Genomic DNA, 17994 nt, shown 5'->3' with positions numbered 1-17994 from the left:
CGGAAAGCCTTTCTTGGCGTTGGACACAGCAGAGTCTGGAACAGTTAAATGGAACTGATGCGTTCTGCCGAAATCAGTAGTGCTAAAACCCATAGACCTGAAAGTTCATATTGGCACTTAAAACGGCACTTAAAAAGCGGTAAAGAAGAGCATATAAATTAAGGTCACAATCGGTTTGTAAGCAAACGTAATCCTATTATTGCCGAGTGAATGTGTAATATGAAATTGTGGGGCTGTGCCTATCAAAAGACTCCAGTGTAGTGAGATACAGTGGCATAAAATATTAGTCTAATGCAAGAAAGAGCAGGAGGGAGGAGAGTTATATATGTAGTCAGTTTAATCTGCAGGATTAGTCTTCAGGGCTGAGATTGAGTGGCACACTTACTCATTGTTTGAGGCTATTTTGTTGCTGGTGTGTCTCTGCAACACACTGAGTAGTGTTGGTAAGAAAGCTCATCTTTTAATATTAAATCCTTATGCTGCAATATCTCAGAAATCCTTATGCTGCAATATCTCAGAAGTTTTGGTGGAATGCAAACTTATTTAAACTTAATCCATGTTTAAATGGTTGGCAGCCTTCGTATGCGTGAGCTCATGCAACACCTGTGGTGTTTAATGCCACTGGCAGTGGTTGATGTTCTGTGCTTCTCAGTCTTATTTTCCAAGTGGAGCTAAATCATTCTTACTGCATTGCATTTTGTGCTCCCTCTGGCAGTGCCATGTACCCCCTGAACTGGTTGCTTTACCAGGCAAAAGACGGGCTTTTTGTTTGTTTGGAAGCTCATGAGGAAGAACTTGGTGCATTTGTCTTAATGCAGACTGTTGTGTTCTTGCTACTGACCTCTAAGAACATCATCATCATCATCATCATAATTTATTATTGATACCCCGTCCATCTGGCTGGGTTTCCCCAGCCACTCTGGGCGGCTTCCAACAGAATATTGAAATCCAATAGTCTATTAAACATTAAAAGCTTCCCTAAACAAGGCTGCCTTCAAATGTCTTCTAAAAGTCTGGTAGTTGTTGTTCTCTTTGACATCTGGTGGGAGGGTGTTCTACAGGGCGGGTGCCACAACTGAGAAGGCCCTTTGCCTGGTTCCCTATAACTTGGCTTCTCGCAGCGAGGGAACCACCAGAAGGCCCTCGGCGCTGGACCTCAGTGTCCAGGCAGAATGATGGGGGTGGAGACGCTCCTTCAGGTATACTGGGCCGAGGCCATTTAGGGCTTTCAAGGTCAGCACAACATTTTGAATTGTACTCGGAAACATACTGGGAGCCAGTGTAGGTCTTTCAAGACTGGTGTTATGTGGTCTTGGCGGCCACTCCCAGTCACCAGTCTAGCTGCAGCATTCTGGATGTTACTGACCTCTTAAGCACATGAAATACCCTAAGGATCCAAATGTATAGAGCAGCCTGTAGAGCTCAGTTGGTTCAAGGGTGGTGCTGAGAAAGCCAAGGTTGCAGGTTCAATCCCTGTATGGGACGGCTACATATTCCTCTATTGCAGGCGGTTGGACAGCATGATCCTCAGGGTCCTGTCCAACTCTACAATTCTATGTTTAGTGTGCAGCTTTCTCCCCCCCCTTACCTGCCACCAGCGCGATATATCGTTCAAAACCGGTCTGAAGCCCATATCGTGATGTCGGTTTGACCTGGCAATATTGTTGTTTAGTCGTTTAGTCGTGTCCGACTCTTCGTGACCCCACTGACCAGAGCACGCCAGGCACTCCTGTCTTCCACTGCCTCCCGCAGTTTGGTCAAACTCATGCTGGTAGCTTTGAAAACACTGTCCAACCATCTCGTCCTCTGTCGTCCCCTTCTCCTTGTGCCCTCCATCTTTCCCAACATCAGGGTCTGGCAATACATTGGCAATACATTGTGAATTATGGTGCGTTCGTGCACATGCTATGCAAAAATCACAATGTAGGGAAAAGCGTGACGCCAGCCTATGCTTCTCTCGATTCCTGCAGCCCCTGTTAACTCGGCTGGCTCAGCTCTCCCCTGGCTCCTGCAGGGGGCAGCGAATCACGAGGGCAGGAGCCGGCAAAAAACCACAGAGCGGGGAAACCCATGAAGCCAGCCAATGCCTCCATCTTTATTTCAGACAGCGCGATATATAGTGATATGTCACAATGTTTAGCTGGTGATCCATCGCAATGTTGACATGCACTGTTCAACTTCCTTGAACAACGGCTGTGTGGCATTATACTTAAGGCCGAACTTTTGCGCCTGTTTCATTCCCCCCCATTTTTTATTCATTTTATAACACAAATAAAGAACACAAACAGAAAAACAAGCGATACAAATAAATTCTTGTCATATCCTTATTTTTCTAAATATTGTTAAGTGGGCTTCCCCGAGTCCCACCTATCTGATTTTCATTTTACTTCATCTTTAGCAGTTTATATATATCATAATTTCTAACCATTTTTTTAAATCACACTTAAAATAACTTTTTTATCACTTGCAAATAATACTATTTTAAAATACCCTATCTTCTACTTCTAACCCTACAGCCTATATCCACTTCCAAAGCTATTCTAAGGTTTAAATATTAACATATTTTTTCAAATATTCCTTAAACTTCTTCCAGTCTTCTTCCACCGTCTCTTCTCTCTGGTCTCGGAGTCTCCCGGTCAGTTCGGCAAGTTCCATATAGTTCATCATCTTCATCTGCCATTCTTCGATAGTTGGTAAATCTTGTTTCTTCCAATTCTTCGCTAGCAATATTCTTGTAGCTGTTGTGGTGTACAGAAAAACCTTTGCGCCCATTCCAGGGACAAGTGACATGAACTTACGTCCCTGCATTGGTTTGCGTGATGGCTGTCTCTGTCTTGGCAGTTTAGGGCAAGGTTCACACAAACTGTGGAGACACGACATTGTGGCCGGGCCGGGAGTTGGGAGCTTAGCATGCTGGAATGCTAGTTTGAAAGAGAGAAAACATTGGCACACGGGTAAGTAGCTACAAACGAGGGAAGGGTTCTAGCCTAGTCTGTATAGGCTTGTCTAAGGGCCAAACGTGTTTGCCTGGATTGCGCAAATGACGGACGTGGAACCTCTTGTCCCATAGTTGAATGGTGATAGTTCATTACCTGCTTCGACATGTTGGAAGGTGCGTTAACCTGAAGCCACTGATGCAGGCAAACCGACAAATATGCAGTGCAATTGTGATATTAGGAAACACCCCAGAGAGTCCATATACGGCATAGCTGTCAACTTTCAGATTTGAAAATAAGGGATCAGCAGCCTCACCTGTCCCAGGGACAGTCTATGGGATATCTAACAATCCAGGGTAGCAGCAGGAAGCAGCGGGAAACGGTGCTGGAATAAGGGAATTTCCCGCAAAAAAAGGGAAGGTTGACAGCTATGATATACAGTGGTACCTCAGGTTACGTACTTAATTCGTTCCGGAGGTCCACTATAAACCTGAAACTGTTCTTGACCTGAAGCTGTAGCTAATGGGGCCTCCTGCTGCTGCCGCGCCTCCAGAGCACGATTTCTGTTCTCATCCCTGAAGCAAAGTTCTTAACCTGAGGTAATATTTCTGGATTAGCAGTGTCTGTAACCTGAAGCGTATGTAACCTGAGCTACCACTGTACGGTCTTTGAGCAGATCGCATCCCTTGCGCGCTTAAATTTTCAGCTTTGGATCTCATGCACACAGGAGCAAGTTGGGGAACCTGCCAAATGCTTTAAAATTGACTGTGTCTGAGGCCAAAGGTCCCTCGTCTGTACTCCACCCTCCCCAATTTGCCCTGCTTAGTGCTTCATGTCATTGTTATGCTTTCTCATCCCCTTATGAATGCGTATGTGCGTGAGAACCTGTGCTTTTAACTGAATTCGCCAAGCCCTGCTCTTGTGGCCTTTTCCTGTCATTTTCTGCTGCTGCTGCTCCTCTTATTATTCCAGAGAATAGAAAGAGTCTGTCCCTCGGGTCAACCTCCACCCAGGGGAATGTAACTTCCTCTAGATTGGTTTCTGTGGTCAGGTCAGTTTCCCAAGCTAGCAAAGTAGAAGAACCAGTTCTCATGCTTAATTTGAACTTGCTGCTGTTGAGCCTCTGCCTCTGGTTTTGGAAACTGGATTTAAGTGAGCAGTGTCTCCTGGTTAGCTTTCCTTCACCCGCGGGCTGCCTGCAAAATGAGAGTTAAGATGTTTGATGTAGTGCTCCTCACTTCCCTCAGTAGATCTCTTCCCCTTCTTAAAATCTCAGAGTGAGCAGAGATGGGGAAATCGGCCCTCCCTCGCCCGTCAACTTGCCTGAATGACTGCTTCATGTTGTTTGTTTTGGCAGACTCCGATGCCCACTCTGTCCCTGTGTCTCCTTTGGCAGTACTGTTACAGGGCGTAATAATGTCATCCACAAATCAAGGGTTCATTCATCCCTTACTCATCCAACGTGATATATGCCACCATCTGCCAGCAATGCCCCTTCTATATTCCTCTTAGGACAACACAGGCCAGTCCCTATGCAAAAGAATAAATGGACACAAATCTGACATCAGAAATGACATTATTCAAAAGCTATTAGGGGAACATCCCCGGAGCGAATTATACTTCAAAGGGAGACTGGAGCGTGGGTTACAATTCACCAGGAACTTCAATGTTATTGCTTGCGGATTGAACAGAGACAAAGGGTTTTGGGCACATTATCTCTGTTGATTGGCATACCAAGGTCAGGGAAATTTGTGTTACCAGATAACTTTTAACTATGTAATTACCACTGTCTGATGATTTTTTTTTATTATTTTTTTTGCATTTCCTTCTGATGTTGCTGTTTACACTATCCCTCTCCCCCGTCCAGCTCTGCCCAATGTTATACAGTGGTACCTCGGGTTAAGAACTTAATTCGTTCTGGAGGTCCATTCTTAACCTGAAACTGTTCTTAACCTGAGGTGCCACTTTAGCTAATGGGGCCTCCTGCTGCCGCCACGTGATTTCTGTTCTCATCCTGAAGCAAAGTTCGTAACCCAAGGTACTATTTCTGGGTTAGCAGAGTCTGTAACCTGAAGCGTCTGTAACCTGAAGCGTTTGTAACCTGAGGTACCACTGTATTTGGGAAAACACTTTATGTGTTTGTTGTAGTAGTAGTAGTAGTAGTAGTAATAGCAATAATCCTTGCCTTGTTAATAACCCTCCTTTTGTTCTCCTTTAATGGCCCATCTCTTATGTATTTTGGTGTTTTCATTTTGTGAACAGGGATCTTCAGAGGAACGGCAGTATACAAATTTAATAAATAATGAAAGCATCATCTCTCAGGCTGTCTCCTGAGGAAGACATTTTAACTATGGCCGGATCCAGAGGTTCAGGAAGCTTGATTAAATTCTAGCTCTTTACTGGATCCAGCATTTTAGGGGGAGTCTAGAACCCTCAGACTCATAACACTATGATGATGGAATCCAGAGGAAAGAGATTACAATGCTGCTAACTTTCATGCAGTTCATGGTAACTCGGGGGAAATGCTCAGCGTCTTGGGAAAGGATGCTATTAGTTAATTTTTTTGTCTACCTTTCAGAGGTTATTTATTCCTGCTCCCTGCAGTATCATTGATTAGTTCTTCTTAGCCAGTGTTGTGCCATAGTTAGTGTAGGCCTTGGACATTGGCAAGATTTCTTCTTTTAGTGTCAATAATAATAATAATAAATAATAATAATATTTATGCCTGCCCATCTGGCTGGGTTTCATTCATTTCAAGCAGCCTTTGTAATGAACATAATGCCACCCATAGGCTTCAGATCCATAAATGAGTTGAGCTATGCTTATTGCATTGCCTTTGATTTACCGTATTTTTCCGTGTACTGTATAAGACTACGGTAGTTTTTTAAAACAACAACAACAAAAAATTAGGTTTAAAATTGGGGCTAGTCTTATACACAGGTAGTGCTGATGAGTGTTTTCTTAATTTGGGGTCCCCCAAAATAGGGGGCGTCTTATACATGGGGCGTCTTATAGATGGAAAAATATGGTACATCAAATTGTAGTTTAAAATAGTTTGAGCAGGGATGTGGGAGGGGGGGTGGCAGCTAACTAACTCATTTTGTCAGTGCAAGGATATATGCTTGTGCAATGGAACAACCCCCTTTTCTCTGCATCTTCCCCATATTTCCTCCAACTGCCCTGCGAACAGTCTTGGGGGAGGAGAGGGGAGGAAGAGGTGGAATAAGTTAGTTGGCAACCACCCATTATTTCTGGTGTGCTTGGCTTTTTTTCTTCAAGATAATCAGGTAGTATTGCAATATAAAGCTTCCACTACAGTTGAACTTATCCATAACTCATTGAGAAGTGTTTGCATGGGAACTGCGTTTGCTGAGGCTCCTCAACTGTAACCTCCTCTTATTGTAATGCAGATTACGCGACTATAAGATGGGGGGCAGGTGTCTTTGTTGCTGTGGATATGTTTTTCTTTTCTTCAGGCATATTTCAGGGAATCTAGCATGAAACCAATTAAACCTTTCTTTTAACAACTTGAGAGCAGGCAGTGGAATGAAGAGAAATGTAGAAGTCTGCCATGGAGCAAGAGAAGTATTCGATGTAAAATCTTTTTCCCCCTTCGCTCTCTAGTTGCTGTTGCATTTCAAGATGGAGCCGTCTCCCTTTAACAGAAGGCAATGGACTTCGCATTCTCTGAGGATCACTGCCAAGGAGTTGTCTTTTGTCAACAAGAACAAGTCATCGGCTCTCATGGAGAGGTTCTCCAAGTAAGTTCTGCGACTGTCCTGTCCAAGAGTACTGACTGTTCTTTCTATGAGAACAGAGGTAACAACTAGCAGCTGGCCATATTTTTTTGTATGTATGTATTTTGAAGAGCACGAGACTCCTAATCTGGGGTTTGAACCCCAAATTGGGCAAAATATTCCTGCACTGCATGGGGTTGTGCTTAGATGACCCTTGTGGTCCCTCCCAACTCTGGGATTCTATGATTCTACTCCTGTGCTAGAGAAACTGAACATTATTCTTGACATAGGTCTTCCCTCTGACTTAATCTGGACATTCCCATCCCTCCAAACCATAGTTTCATATTCCTGTAAATTAGAACACAACAACAACAATTTTATTATTTACGACCTGCCCATCTGGCTGGGTTTCCCCAGCCACTCTGGGTGGCTCCCAACAGAATATTGAAAATGTGATAAAACATCAGACATCAAAAACTTCCCTAAACAGGGCTGCCTTCAGATGTCTTCCAAAAGTCAGATAGTTGTTTATTTCCTTGACATCTGATGGGAGGGCGTTCCACAGGGCAGGTGCCACTACCGAGAAGGCCCTCTGCCTGGTTCCCTGTAACCTCACTTCTCGCAGTGAGGGAATTGCTAGAAGGCCCTCAATGCTGGACCTCAGTGTCCGGGCTGGACGATGGGGGTGGAGATGCTCCTTCAGGTATACTGGGCTTGACTTTCCCAGGTGTACAGGCGAGTTATGCTTTAACAACTTGTTTGCTTTTTGTTCTGTTTTCTTCATTTCTTATTTTAATGGCCTCTGGAGGTGCATTTGTGATTATGGGTTGTCAATGCAAACGTCACACTCAACCAGCATTTGCTGTGATGTCAGAACTGAGCCTCTGTGTATTAGAGCTGTTCTCCTTTCCAGAGATTACTGAACAGAGGACTGGGGAATGTCACCATGTTTTTGTTGAACTAGGAAAACAAACATCGTGGTAGCTAAGGTGTGTAGCTTGCCAAATCATCTACCTTAAGTGTTTTCAGGAAATGCTTCCACTGGATTCCTGATTAGCAGCTCAGTTTGAGGTTTCTGAAGGAGGAAATAATAGAATCAAAAGGAGTTGGCTTTTGTAATCCATGCTTTCAGCAATCCTAGCTGGTATGAACATGACAACGCCTTCTCCGCTGACAGAAATTGGAACTGGCTGCATGTGGAAGCATTCAATGTGGGGCACGGGAAGCTAGCCACTCTGAATATTTTAAAACACCTTGTTGCTTAAGAAATGTGGCCTGTTAAGAGGCTTAACATGACGTTTCTTCTGCCAGTGCTTGTGTGTAATTTTCTTACCGACTGAAAAATAGACTTCCCCAACAGTTCAGCAGGAGGCTTACAGACATCTGATTTTTGTACTACTAATGTCCTGATCCTGTACTTGTACCACACCTCCAATGAGTACTTTTTTGGCCTCTTTATAGAAAGTGTAGTAGAATCCCAAACAATCGAGTCCTCAGGAAAACTATCAGCGTGGATTGTGTGTCTATATATGGATTGTCCATATATATATATATAGAGAGAGAGAGAGTTATATTTATTGGTCCCCTGTTCCCAAAAAGTGAAACTCAAAGCCCCTTACAAAAAAGAACGTTTAAAACAAGGAATATCTTTCTGTCCTGCCTGTATCTTTCTATATCTCCCTCTTTGGAAGTACTGTTCCTGATACCCAGATCCAGCACTGCTTCTCTGAATCCTAGTGCTACATAATCCCTGGGCAGCAGGTCCATTTTTTGCTTCTAGGATTTCAGAACTATAAACACCCTGCATTTATTTGCTTCCAATTATGCTTCAACACATTGGCACATTTATTGTGGTCAGATGCCACCCAGTGGCAAGAAGAGTTGGGCTGGGCCAGCTTGAAGATGCTTTTATTTATCCTCTTGTCCCGTGTAAAATTCAACATTTTGGAGCACAGGGTGCAGGGAGAGATGCAAAAGTAGGAGCTTTCTTCTTTGATTCGTACTGTTTCTCCAGCCTAGCAAAATGATAAAGTGGCAGGAAATGAACCCCCTGCCGCATAAGGGAGCCAGCAAAGTGAGGTGCTTAAGAGTGTTAGACCAGCACCCAGGAAACCTTGCTGCCCAACCATTGACGCTCAACTGTGAAGCTCCTTGTGGTTGACCTTGAACCAGTCACTATCTCCCATCCCTAATCTACTGCACAGAGTTATAAATTGCAGGGACGGTTACCCTCAGCGTTTGAAATTCACCAGGCGCATTTTGCACCTGGCTGTTGGCCACTGGCAACCAAGTGAAGATGCCTGGGTGCCAGGATGGTGCCTGGCGTCTTCACCATCTGGAGGTGTATGCCAGGGGATCCTTTGAGCTTGACTGTTTTCACACACTAGTAATGCATCAAGTAGAATTCCATCCATTATATGTTATCTGCACAATCAGAGTGGATTTCAGGAGCCAAAACGTCATAATAAAAAAAATGACTTTTGAGCCATCTAGCCTCCAAAATGGAAGCTAGACATTCCATTTTAGAGACCCTGGTTTAAGGAGCCATTTGGCACCTAGCTTCTATATCTAACATTGCTTAACATGTATTTCCCTTTGTTGTTGTTGTTTAGTCGTTTAGTTATGTCCAACTCTTCGTGACCCCATGGACCAGAGCATGCCAGGCACTCCTGTCTTCTACTGCCTCCCACAGTTTGGTCAAACTCAAGCTGGTAGCTTCAAGAATACTATCCAGCCATCTTGTCCTTTGTCGTCCCCTTCTCCTTGTGCCCTCTATCTTTCCCAACATCATCAGGGTCTTTTCCAGGGAGTCTTCTCTTCTCATGAGGTGGCCATAGTATTGGAGCCTCAGCTTCAGGATCTGTCCTTCCAGTGAGCACTCAGGGCTGATTTCCTTAAGAATGGGTAGGACTGATCTTCTTGCAGTTCATGGGACTCTCAAGAGTCTTCTCCAGCACCATAATTCAAAAGCATCAATTCTTCGGCAATCAGCCTTCTTTATAGTCCAGCTCTCACTTCCATACATCACTACTGGGAAAACCATAGCTTTAACTATACGGACCTTTGTTGGCAAGGTGACATCTCTGCTTTTTAAGATGCTGTCTAGTTTTGTCATTGCTTTTCTTCCAAGAAGCAGGCGTCTTCTAATTTCGTGGCTGCTGTCACCATCTGCAGTGATCATGGAGCCCAAGAAAGTAAAATCTCTCACTGCCTCCATTTCTTCCCCTTCTATTTGCCAGGAGGTGATGGGACCAGTGGCCATGATCTTCATTTTTTTGATGTTGAGTTTCAGACCATATTTTGCTCTCTCCTCTTTCACCCTCATTAAAAGGTTCTTTAATTCCTCCTAATACATAAACTGGGAGAAAATATAAACTGACCTACAGTGGTCAACCAGATACCTCTGGGAAGGCCACAAGCAAGACATGATGACAATAGTACTCCCCGTCTTTCTCTTCCCAGTCATTGGCATTCAGTGGCACACTGCTGATTAACACAGAAATTCCCTATAGCCGCCATGATGGCTAACAGGCATTGGTAGACCTGTTCTCCATGAATTTGCCCGGTCCCCTTCCAAAGCCATCTTGGCAAATGGCCAAAATTGCATCTTTGGAATTCCATCACTTCCACACTCCTGAGGTACCTGGGAAAATGTGGTTGTGTGGCTGTGGTGCTGAAGCGGGAGGGGTAGGGGAAGGATCCTGAGGCAGGTGGTGCCTTATATTCCACACCAGTCAGAACAGGGGTAGGTCGCTGTCCTATTTTTCTAGAAAAAGTGCCAGAACTCGCCATGAACACACCCCTCGTTCTCAGAGAATGGCAATGGCGCCCACCTGAGAGGTGCTAGAACTGAGTTCCGGCTGGAAGAAAGCCCTGGATAGGTGGAGTGTTCATATTGTAGGTTTGTTTAAATTTATTCTTCTTTGGCGATCACCCGTAGCCGAATAAGATGTCTTCCATGAACACGGTTTTAACAGTGAGTCTGTAAGTGACTGTGGAGGCCAATTCTGGATCCACGCGTCCTTCCACAGTGGGGACATAGGTTTCCAGGCAGGAGTTGATCACGGTGAGGGTTTGCCAAGCATGCCTTCCTCTTAGCACGTTTCTCCCTTTTGTCCTGAGTTTGAGCGTCTTCAAAGCCCATGGCACTTTTGGTCAAGGCTGTTCTCTAATTGGAGCGCTTGCAGGCCAGTGTTTCCCAGGTGTCGGTGTTTATACAACTTTTTTTTTTTTTAGATTTGCCTTGAAGAGGGTCTTTAAACCTCTTTTGTTGACCACCAGCATTACTCTTTCCATTTTTAAGTTCGGAATAGTTGCTTTGGGAGACGATAATCAGGCATGTTTAAATGTGCACCACCCCTAGAACATACTGATAATGGTATAAAAATACTGTGAATAAAATAAAGAAATGCACCCCCAGCCCCCACCCCGTCCAAGAACCTTGCTGAGGTACACTGAATTTTTGTGAACCAGGAAGGCTGTACTCCTTTTGCCTCAAATTCCTAACCTGGTTTGAAAAATGGATTCAAAGATACTGTTTTATTCCTTTGACCTTCCCTTGTAGGGCTTTAGGAGGGGGCCAGAGATGTCCTGTGATCTTCCTCCCCCCCCCCCCACAATAATGTTTATTGAGTTTCATACAAATATAACACATACTGTAAAACAAATAAAGCAAAAATAAAAAACAAATAAAACAACTAAAATGAATAAAAACATAAGATATAATAACAAACACATAAGCAATACAAATTAATTAATTAAAGTTCCAACCTCATAAACATATTGCTTGACTTCCTCTAGTCCCTCCCATCTGAATTTCCTTGTAACTGAATGTAACAGCTTTCCAATATCATTATTCAAAGACAATATTCCAATTAAAATCAGATTTCTTAACTTTTCTTAACATTCTAAATCTCATTTATTTAATTAACTCCTAAATTTAATCCTAGGCCTATTTGGTACTTTCAGGTAACTTCTAATTTTTAATATTACAATATTTATTCAAATAGACTTTAAATTTCTTCCAATCCCTTTCCTAATGCCACAGAATCAGTAACCCCCCCTATCCTCATGCACAGGAACACAGTGTGTGTGCCTGACCCACACGCTACGCTGGGGAACCCTGACTTTTAAAGTGGGTGGGTTCCACACTGGTGGTGGTCCGAGTTAATTATAAATCACCTGAGAGATGCTTGTCTGGTGGGTCCATTGTGTGGTACATGCAGTTGAAGAATGTCTTGCAAGAAGGACTGAGTGTATATCTGCAGGCTACTGAAAGAGCACTTAGGAAATTCAGGGGAGAGGTTATCCGGTGAACATTAGTCATGGGTGTGGTAACCGGGCCTTATCAAGAACTGCTGACTCTGTTGTCTCCTCCAAATGGCTTTTATTTGGGGACATTTGAGCATTTAAATGCAGAGCAGCTCATCTTCAAACTGCATTGTCAGTTAAGGGCTTTTAACCATTCTCAGTCAGAGGCCACAGGGGGCTTAATCTCCCCCAAACTGCTAGTCTGGCATATAATTGGCTTTTAAAGAACTCTTAAAGCACAGTTTAAAACAATTTGCTGCTGCAGGGTGTGTCTTGTGGGATCCTAAAGACTGAATGGATGTATTGTGGCATAGGTTTTTGTGGATTACTGAGATGTGTGAAGTGTTGTTTCCAGTCAGTTTACCATTTTCTCCTTCTCTACCCATTCACATGCATGTATCTGTACCCACCAACCGAGCGGGTGGTGCTTGCCATAAGGTAAAGGTAAAGGTACCCCTGCCCGTACGGGCCAGTCTTGACAGACTCTGGGGTTGTGCGCCCATCTCACTTAAGAGGCCAGGGGCCAGTGCTGTCCAGGAAGCTAATGCCACAATTAATGGAGGCACTTAAGATGTTTATTGCTGCTGCTGAATATTTTGTTACGGGCTTACGACACCATATGGTTTAGAGCATGAGTAGGCAAACTAAGGCCTGGGGGCAGGATCCGGCCCATTCGCCTTCTAAATCTGGCCCGTGGATGGTTTGGGAATCAGCCTGTTTTTACATGAGTAGAATGTGCCCTTTTATTTAAATGCATCTCTGGGTTATTTGTGGGGCCTGCCTGGTGTTTTTAAATGAGTAAAATGTGGGCTTTTATTTAAAATGCATCTCTGGGTCAATCAATCAATCAATCAAAACTTTATTAGCAAAGCCAACAGGCCACAGCTATGCAAGAATTAAAAATAAAATAAGAATAAAGGAAGATAAAAACAAGCAGAAGGAGGTCCGTCAGATGAACAAGTCTGTCACTCAGATGGTGGCCCTCAATTTCACAGCTCTCTCGATGTACCTCGCGACCTTCTCTGTTATCTGACTATCCGTATCAGATAAGAGAACAAACAGTGTAATGTCTTGTGAACGGCCGGGGTTGGAGAGAATGAGTGGAGTAACAATCTCATTCCTTAGGTCTTTGTAAAGGGGGCAGGATAGGAGGACGTGGGACACTGTTTCCGTGTTACCATCTCCACATGGGCAGAGTCGTTTTTCAAATGGAGTCTTTTGGTAACGACCTTCGAGTACGGCAGAAGGAAGAGCATCCCATCTAGCCAATGTAAAGGCACGTCTGTATTTTGGGATGGTTAATTTGAACAAATATGAAGCTGGGGAGTCAAAATGGGAAGGGGGAAAGTAGGTATACCATGGGCACAGTTTCTTTAGGATAGTCAGGTTGTTTTGCCGTTCAATGTCTTTCAGGCGCTGGCCTATTAGACTCTTTGCTTTAATGAGGCCCATTGATAGTAGGGACTGCGAATGCAGACCGCATGTAAGGAGTTTTTGATGCACAGTTTTGAACCACTTGCTTTTGTGAGGGTCTTGCATTACTAGAGGCAGTAGACCGGGTGGGTTTAGATTAAGACGAAGCCAATAGTTGAGTGTTCTTTGCCAGGTCTGAGTTTCTACAGATGGAAGGCAGGCCTCGAGTCGTAATGCTGCGTTTGGAACACAGGAGGGGACGCCGAATATCTGCCTTAGGAATTTAGACTGAACAGTTTCAAGACTGGAGCAGTGGTTCCCCGTCCAGATTTGTGCCCCATACAGTAACTGCGCCAGAGGTTTTGCTTGAAAAACTTCAAAGGCTGCTGGGATGTATCTGCCCCCCTTCGTGTAAAAGAAGCGGGACAGCATCTTAATACTTTGAGCTGCTTTTTCTTTGGCATATTTTTGATGGACATCCCAGGACCCGGTCGACTGGAAAACGATACCCAGATATTTGAAGGCTTTAACCTGTTCAATTGTCTGGTTATCCATCTTCCAGCTGTACTGTCTGCATTTCCTTGCAAAAACCATGATTTTGGTTTTCTGATAGTTTATTGCCAGTTGCTCTCTCCTACAGTATGCTGAAAATTCACCTATGAGCCTATTTAAGCCTATTCTTGTTCGAGATAGGAGTATCGCATCATCAGCATACAAAAGCACTGATATTGATTTGTCAGCCAGTTTGGGGGCATGGAAGTCCGGAGATGACAAACAGTTAACCATATCATTGATGTAAAAGTTGAATAGAACTGGGGCCAGGATGCAACCTTGCTTGACCCCCTTGCTGACAGGAACTGGTCCTATAAGATGGCCATTTAACGAAGTTCTTACATACAGCACCGTGTCTTTATATAAACAGCTGATCAGAAATAATAGTCTTTTGTCTATACTTGATGTGCTCAATTTATCCCAGAGTCTTGCACGTGGAATTGAATCGAAAGCAGCCTTTAGATCGATAAAGGCTGCGTATAGCACCCCACGGGATTTTTTGGCATATTTGTCAATTAAATAGGCTAGGGTGAAGCAATGGTCTATGGTGGATCTGCCTTGCCTGAAACCCGCTTGCTCTTCCGCTAGAATGGCTTCAGTTTCCAGCCAGCTAGTTAGCTTAATATAAAGATGTTTGGCATATAGTTTGCTGGGTATAGGCAGAAGGCTGATTGGTCTATAACTCGCCGGGTCTGGCATAGGTCCTTTTTTATAGATTGGAATAACTATTGCCTCAGTCCAACCATCTGGGAGTAAACCCGTTGAGTCAATCCAAGAAAATAGAGACGCCAGCAGGGGGGCCCACCAGCCAATGTTGGACTTCAGAAGTTCGGCAGGGATGTAATCATTCCCTGGGGCCTTATTGTTCTTTAATTGTGCGATTAAGTTCTCAGCTTCCTTTACAGTTACTGGTGGCCAATGAGGTAGGTCCTCCAATTGGATGCATAGTTTGTAATGTTGGGCTTCCTGGTCATAGAACAAAGATTGAAAATGGCGCAACCACTCCATTGATTCCACTGTACAGATGGAATTAGTGCGCTCCTGGTCCAGTAGACCAGATATGGTTCGCCAAAAGCAAGTAGTATCTTTCTCGTGCGATGCCTTAACCAAGCTTTGCCATGCGGCTCGTTCAGCTTCCAATTTCTTTCTCCTTAATAATTGTTTGTAAGACCGTCTCAGATAAATATAAGCATTAAGTAGGATGGCAGTCCCTGATTTCCTATATCTCTGGTAGGCTGTTCTCATTTGTCTCCTTGTTTGCCTGCACTCCAGGTCAAACCAGCTAGCTCCGTCCTTTGCCCTCTCTGGGTTATTTGTGGGGCCTGCCTGGTGTTTTTAAATGAGTAAAATGTGGGCTTTTATTTAAAATGCATCTCTGGGTTATTTGTGGGGCATAGGAATTCGTTCACCCCCCCCGATATAGTCCGGCCCCCCACAAGGTCTGAAGGACAGTGGACCGGCCCCCTGCTGAAAAAGTTTATAGGCTTCTTTCTCCTTCGCCAAACAGCCTTGTCAGTCATCCAACATTTAGCAGATCCTCGAATGACCCACACATACAAACTTTGTGCGTGCTTCACTTTGCAAGTTTAAAAGGTAAAGGGACCCCTGACCATTAGGTCCAGTCGTGGCCGACTCTGGGGTTGCGGCGCTCATCTCGCTTTATTGGCCGAGAGAGCCAGCGTACAGCTTCCGGGTCATGTGGCCAGCATGACTAAACTGCTTCTGGCGAACCTGAGCAGCGGACAGAAACGCCGTTTACCTTCCCGCCAGAACGGTACCTATTTATCTACTTGCACTTTGATGTGCTTTCGAACTGCTAGGTTGGCAGGAGCAAAGACCAAGCAACGGGAGCTCACCCCATTGCGGGGATTCGAACCACCAACCTTCTGATCGGCAAGTCCTAGGCTCTGTGGTTTAGGACTGCAAGTTTAGGACTGAGAATAAAGCTATTTCTCTCTCCATTTCTCTCACCAACCCTTCTCTCTACCCCTTTCCCCACAAAGGTACCAGAAAGCAGCCGAGGAAGCAACCGCGGAGAAAAAAAGAAGTGTAAGTATTGAAAAAATATTTATGGAATGAATTGCCACGTGAAAACCATGACAGCATCGGAGTTTCTCCATTTCCTGTAGTGGCTGCTCTTGAGTGTCCTCAAGAGAGTTGTCTTGTCTCTTCATCTGGTGTTGACTAGGAAGCTTTGTGGATGCTTTTGTTTGGCTCCTGAGCTCCAGGCCTTGCCCAGCCTCTGACCCACTTTCTTGTCCTTTCAGGGGTTGACCGAAGCACAAGGAAGTCAAGTGACTTTCCCTGGGGTCATGCACTGACTCTCTCTGTATCAGCTTCTCAAAACCAGAACGCTCTTAGCTCCCAAGTCCTTTGTCCCAACCTCAAAACTTCCATGAATAGCCTTCTCTGTGCTCTGAAGCAAAAGCAGCTGTTAGATTCTGTACCTTTTCGCTCATTGCTTAGCTTTGAGGCTTAAATGGATGCTCGCATTTAGTTCCGAATTTCTACCTGCACTGCTACCTAAAGGATACCCTGTAGGAGGAGATGGAGCTGACCTTCATTCCCAATTCCTGATTATTTTATTCAACACAGAAATATAGATGCTGTTTGAATAAGGAACTGAAGTTGGTATGCCTCCGCTTTCCAAAATAACTTTTTGTACCACTCCAAATCCATGCCACCAAGAGGATTTCTGTTTCTAAGTAACAGTGGACGCTCAGGTTGTGAACGTGATCCATGCGGCATGCAAGTTCGCAACCCACGTCAGTGCACGCGCGGGTTGCGATCCGGCGCCTCTGCGCATGCACAAAGTGCGATTTAGCGCTTAAACCCAGAAGTAACCCGTTTCGGTACTTCTGGGTTTCGGCGGTCCGCAACCCAAAAAAAACGCAACCTGAAGCGGCTGTAATCCAAGGTATGACTGTACTATTGTTTTTTTTTTCTGGCTCAGAGCTGCTGCTGCTTCGTCTTTTGTACTAAGATATTTTGACCCCTTCTCTTCTCCCCCTCCTGAATCTCCAGTTCACCAGTTGAAGTCTATTATTTATGTTTCTGCCTTTGTCATCCTTGTTGAATAGAATATTGGTTCAGGGAGCCCAACAGGTGGTGGGCATGTTTTTGTTCTGTATGAAGTGCATGTCAACTACAAAACCCCTCCTATTGTTGTAAAACTCCCATCATCATAGACCAGGGGTAGGCAATCTAAGGCCCAGGAGCCAAATGCGGCCCAATCGCCTTCTCAATCCAGCCTGTGGATGGTCTGGGAATCAGTGTGTTTTTACATGAGTAGAAAGTGTGCTTTTATTTAAAATGCATTTCTGGGTTATTTGTGGGGCATAGGAATTTGTTTACCCCTCCCCAAATATAGTCTGGCCCCCCACAAGGTCTGAGGGACAGTGGACCGGCCCCCTGCTGAAAAAGGTTGCTGACCCCTGTCATAGACATCCCTTTAACATGCCCACAAAGGACAATATGAAAATGGTGATGCTGCACCATAATAATTTTAAATTGTAGTTGCACTTTAGAAGTATCCTTGCTATTACTGTTTTGTGGTGTGCTGTTGTACGTCTACAGTGGAACACAATGGCCTTCAAAGGAGGGCAACCCCAGCATTGTTTGGGAACACTTTTTCCACATGTACCTTACAGACTTTGAGAATGGGGGGCTGCATGTGTAATTCCTGGGTGCATGCAGCTTTCTGGCCCTTGCACAGAATGCATATACCTTCTGTAAACAGGGCTGGAAGTGCATGTGATACTGGAGGTGAGGTCCATAGGCTTCCATGGGAATAATAATAATTTATTATTTATACCCCGCCCATCTGGCTGGGTTTCCCCAGCCACTCTGGGCGGCTCCCAACAGAATATTGAAAATGCGATAAAACATCAGACATTAAAAACTTCCCTAAACAGGACTGCCCTCAGATATCTTCTAAAAGTCAGATAGTTGCTTATTTCCTTGACATCTGATGGGAGGGCGTTCCACAGGGCGGGCGCCACTACTGAGAAGGCCCTCTGCCTAGTTCCCTATAACCTCACTTCTTG

General features: G+C 44.5%; 1 protein-coding gene and 1 long non-coding RNA gene across 7 annotated transcripts in view; both read left to right on the top strand.

The window, feature by feature from the left end:
* Positions 1 to 17994, top strand: part of LOC309363078 — a 142956-nt gene that overhangs the window by 14567 nt on the left and 110395 nt on the right. The gene's annotated exons all lie outside the window — the stretch shown is intronic.
* Positions 1 to 17994, top strand: part of LIMA1 (LIM domain and actin binding 1) — a 71660-nt gene that overhangs the window by 11424 nt on the left and 42242 nt on the right. For all 6 annotated transcript variants that reach the window (XM_081898551.1, XM_081898550.1, XM_081898549.1 and 3 more), the window contains exons 2-3: positions 6561 to 6697; positions 15952 to 15997. In XM_081898551.1, the coding sequence (XP_081754677.1) occupies positions 6579 to 6697; positions 15952 to 15997 (165 nt within the window). In that variant the 5' untranslated portion in view covers positions 6561 to 6578. The remainder of the gene's footprint in view (positions 1 to 6560; positions 6698 to 15951; positions 15998 to 17994) is intronic.

This window comes from Podarcis melisellensis, assembly GCF_964234715.1.
Source record: "Podarcis melisellensis genome assembly, chromosome: 2".
In the NCBI taxonomy this organism is placed as follows: domain Eukaryota; kingdom Metazoa; phylum Chordata; class Lepidosauria; order Squamata; family Lacertidae; genus Podarcis; species Podarcis melisellensis.
Note: the sequence above shows the minus strand (reverse complement) of the source record. Positions and strands in the feature narration are given on the sequence as shown.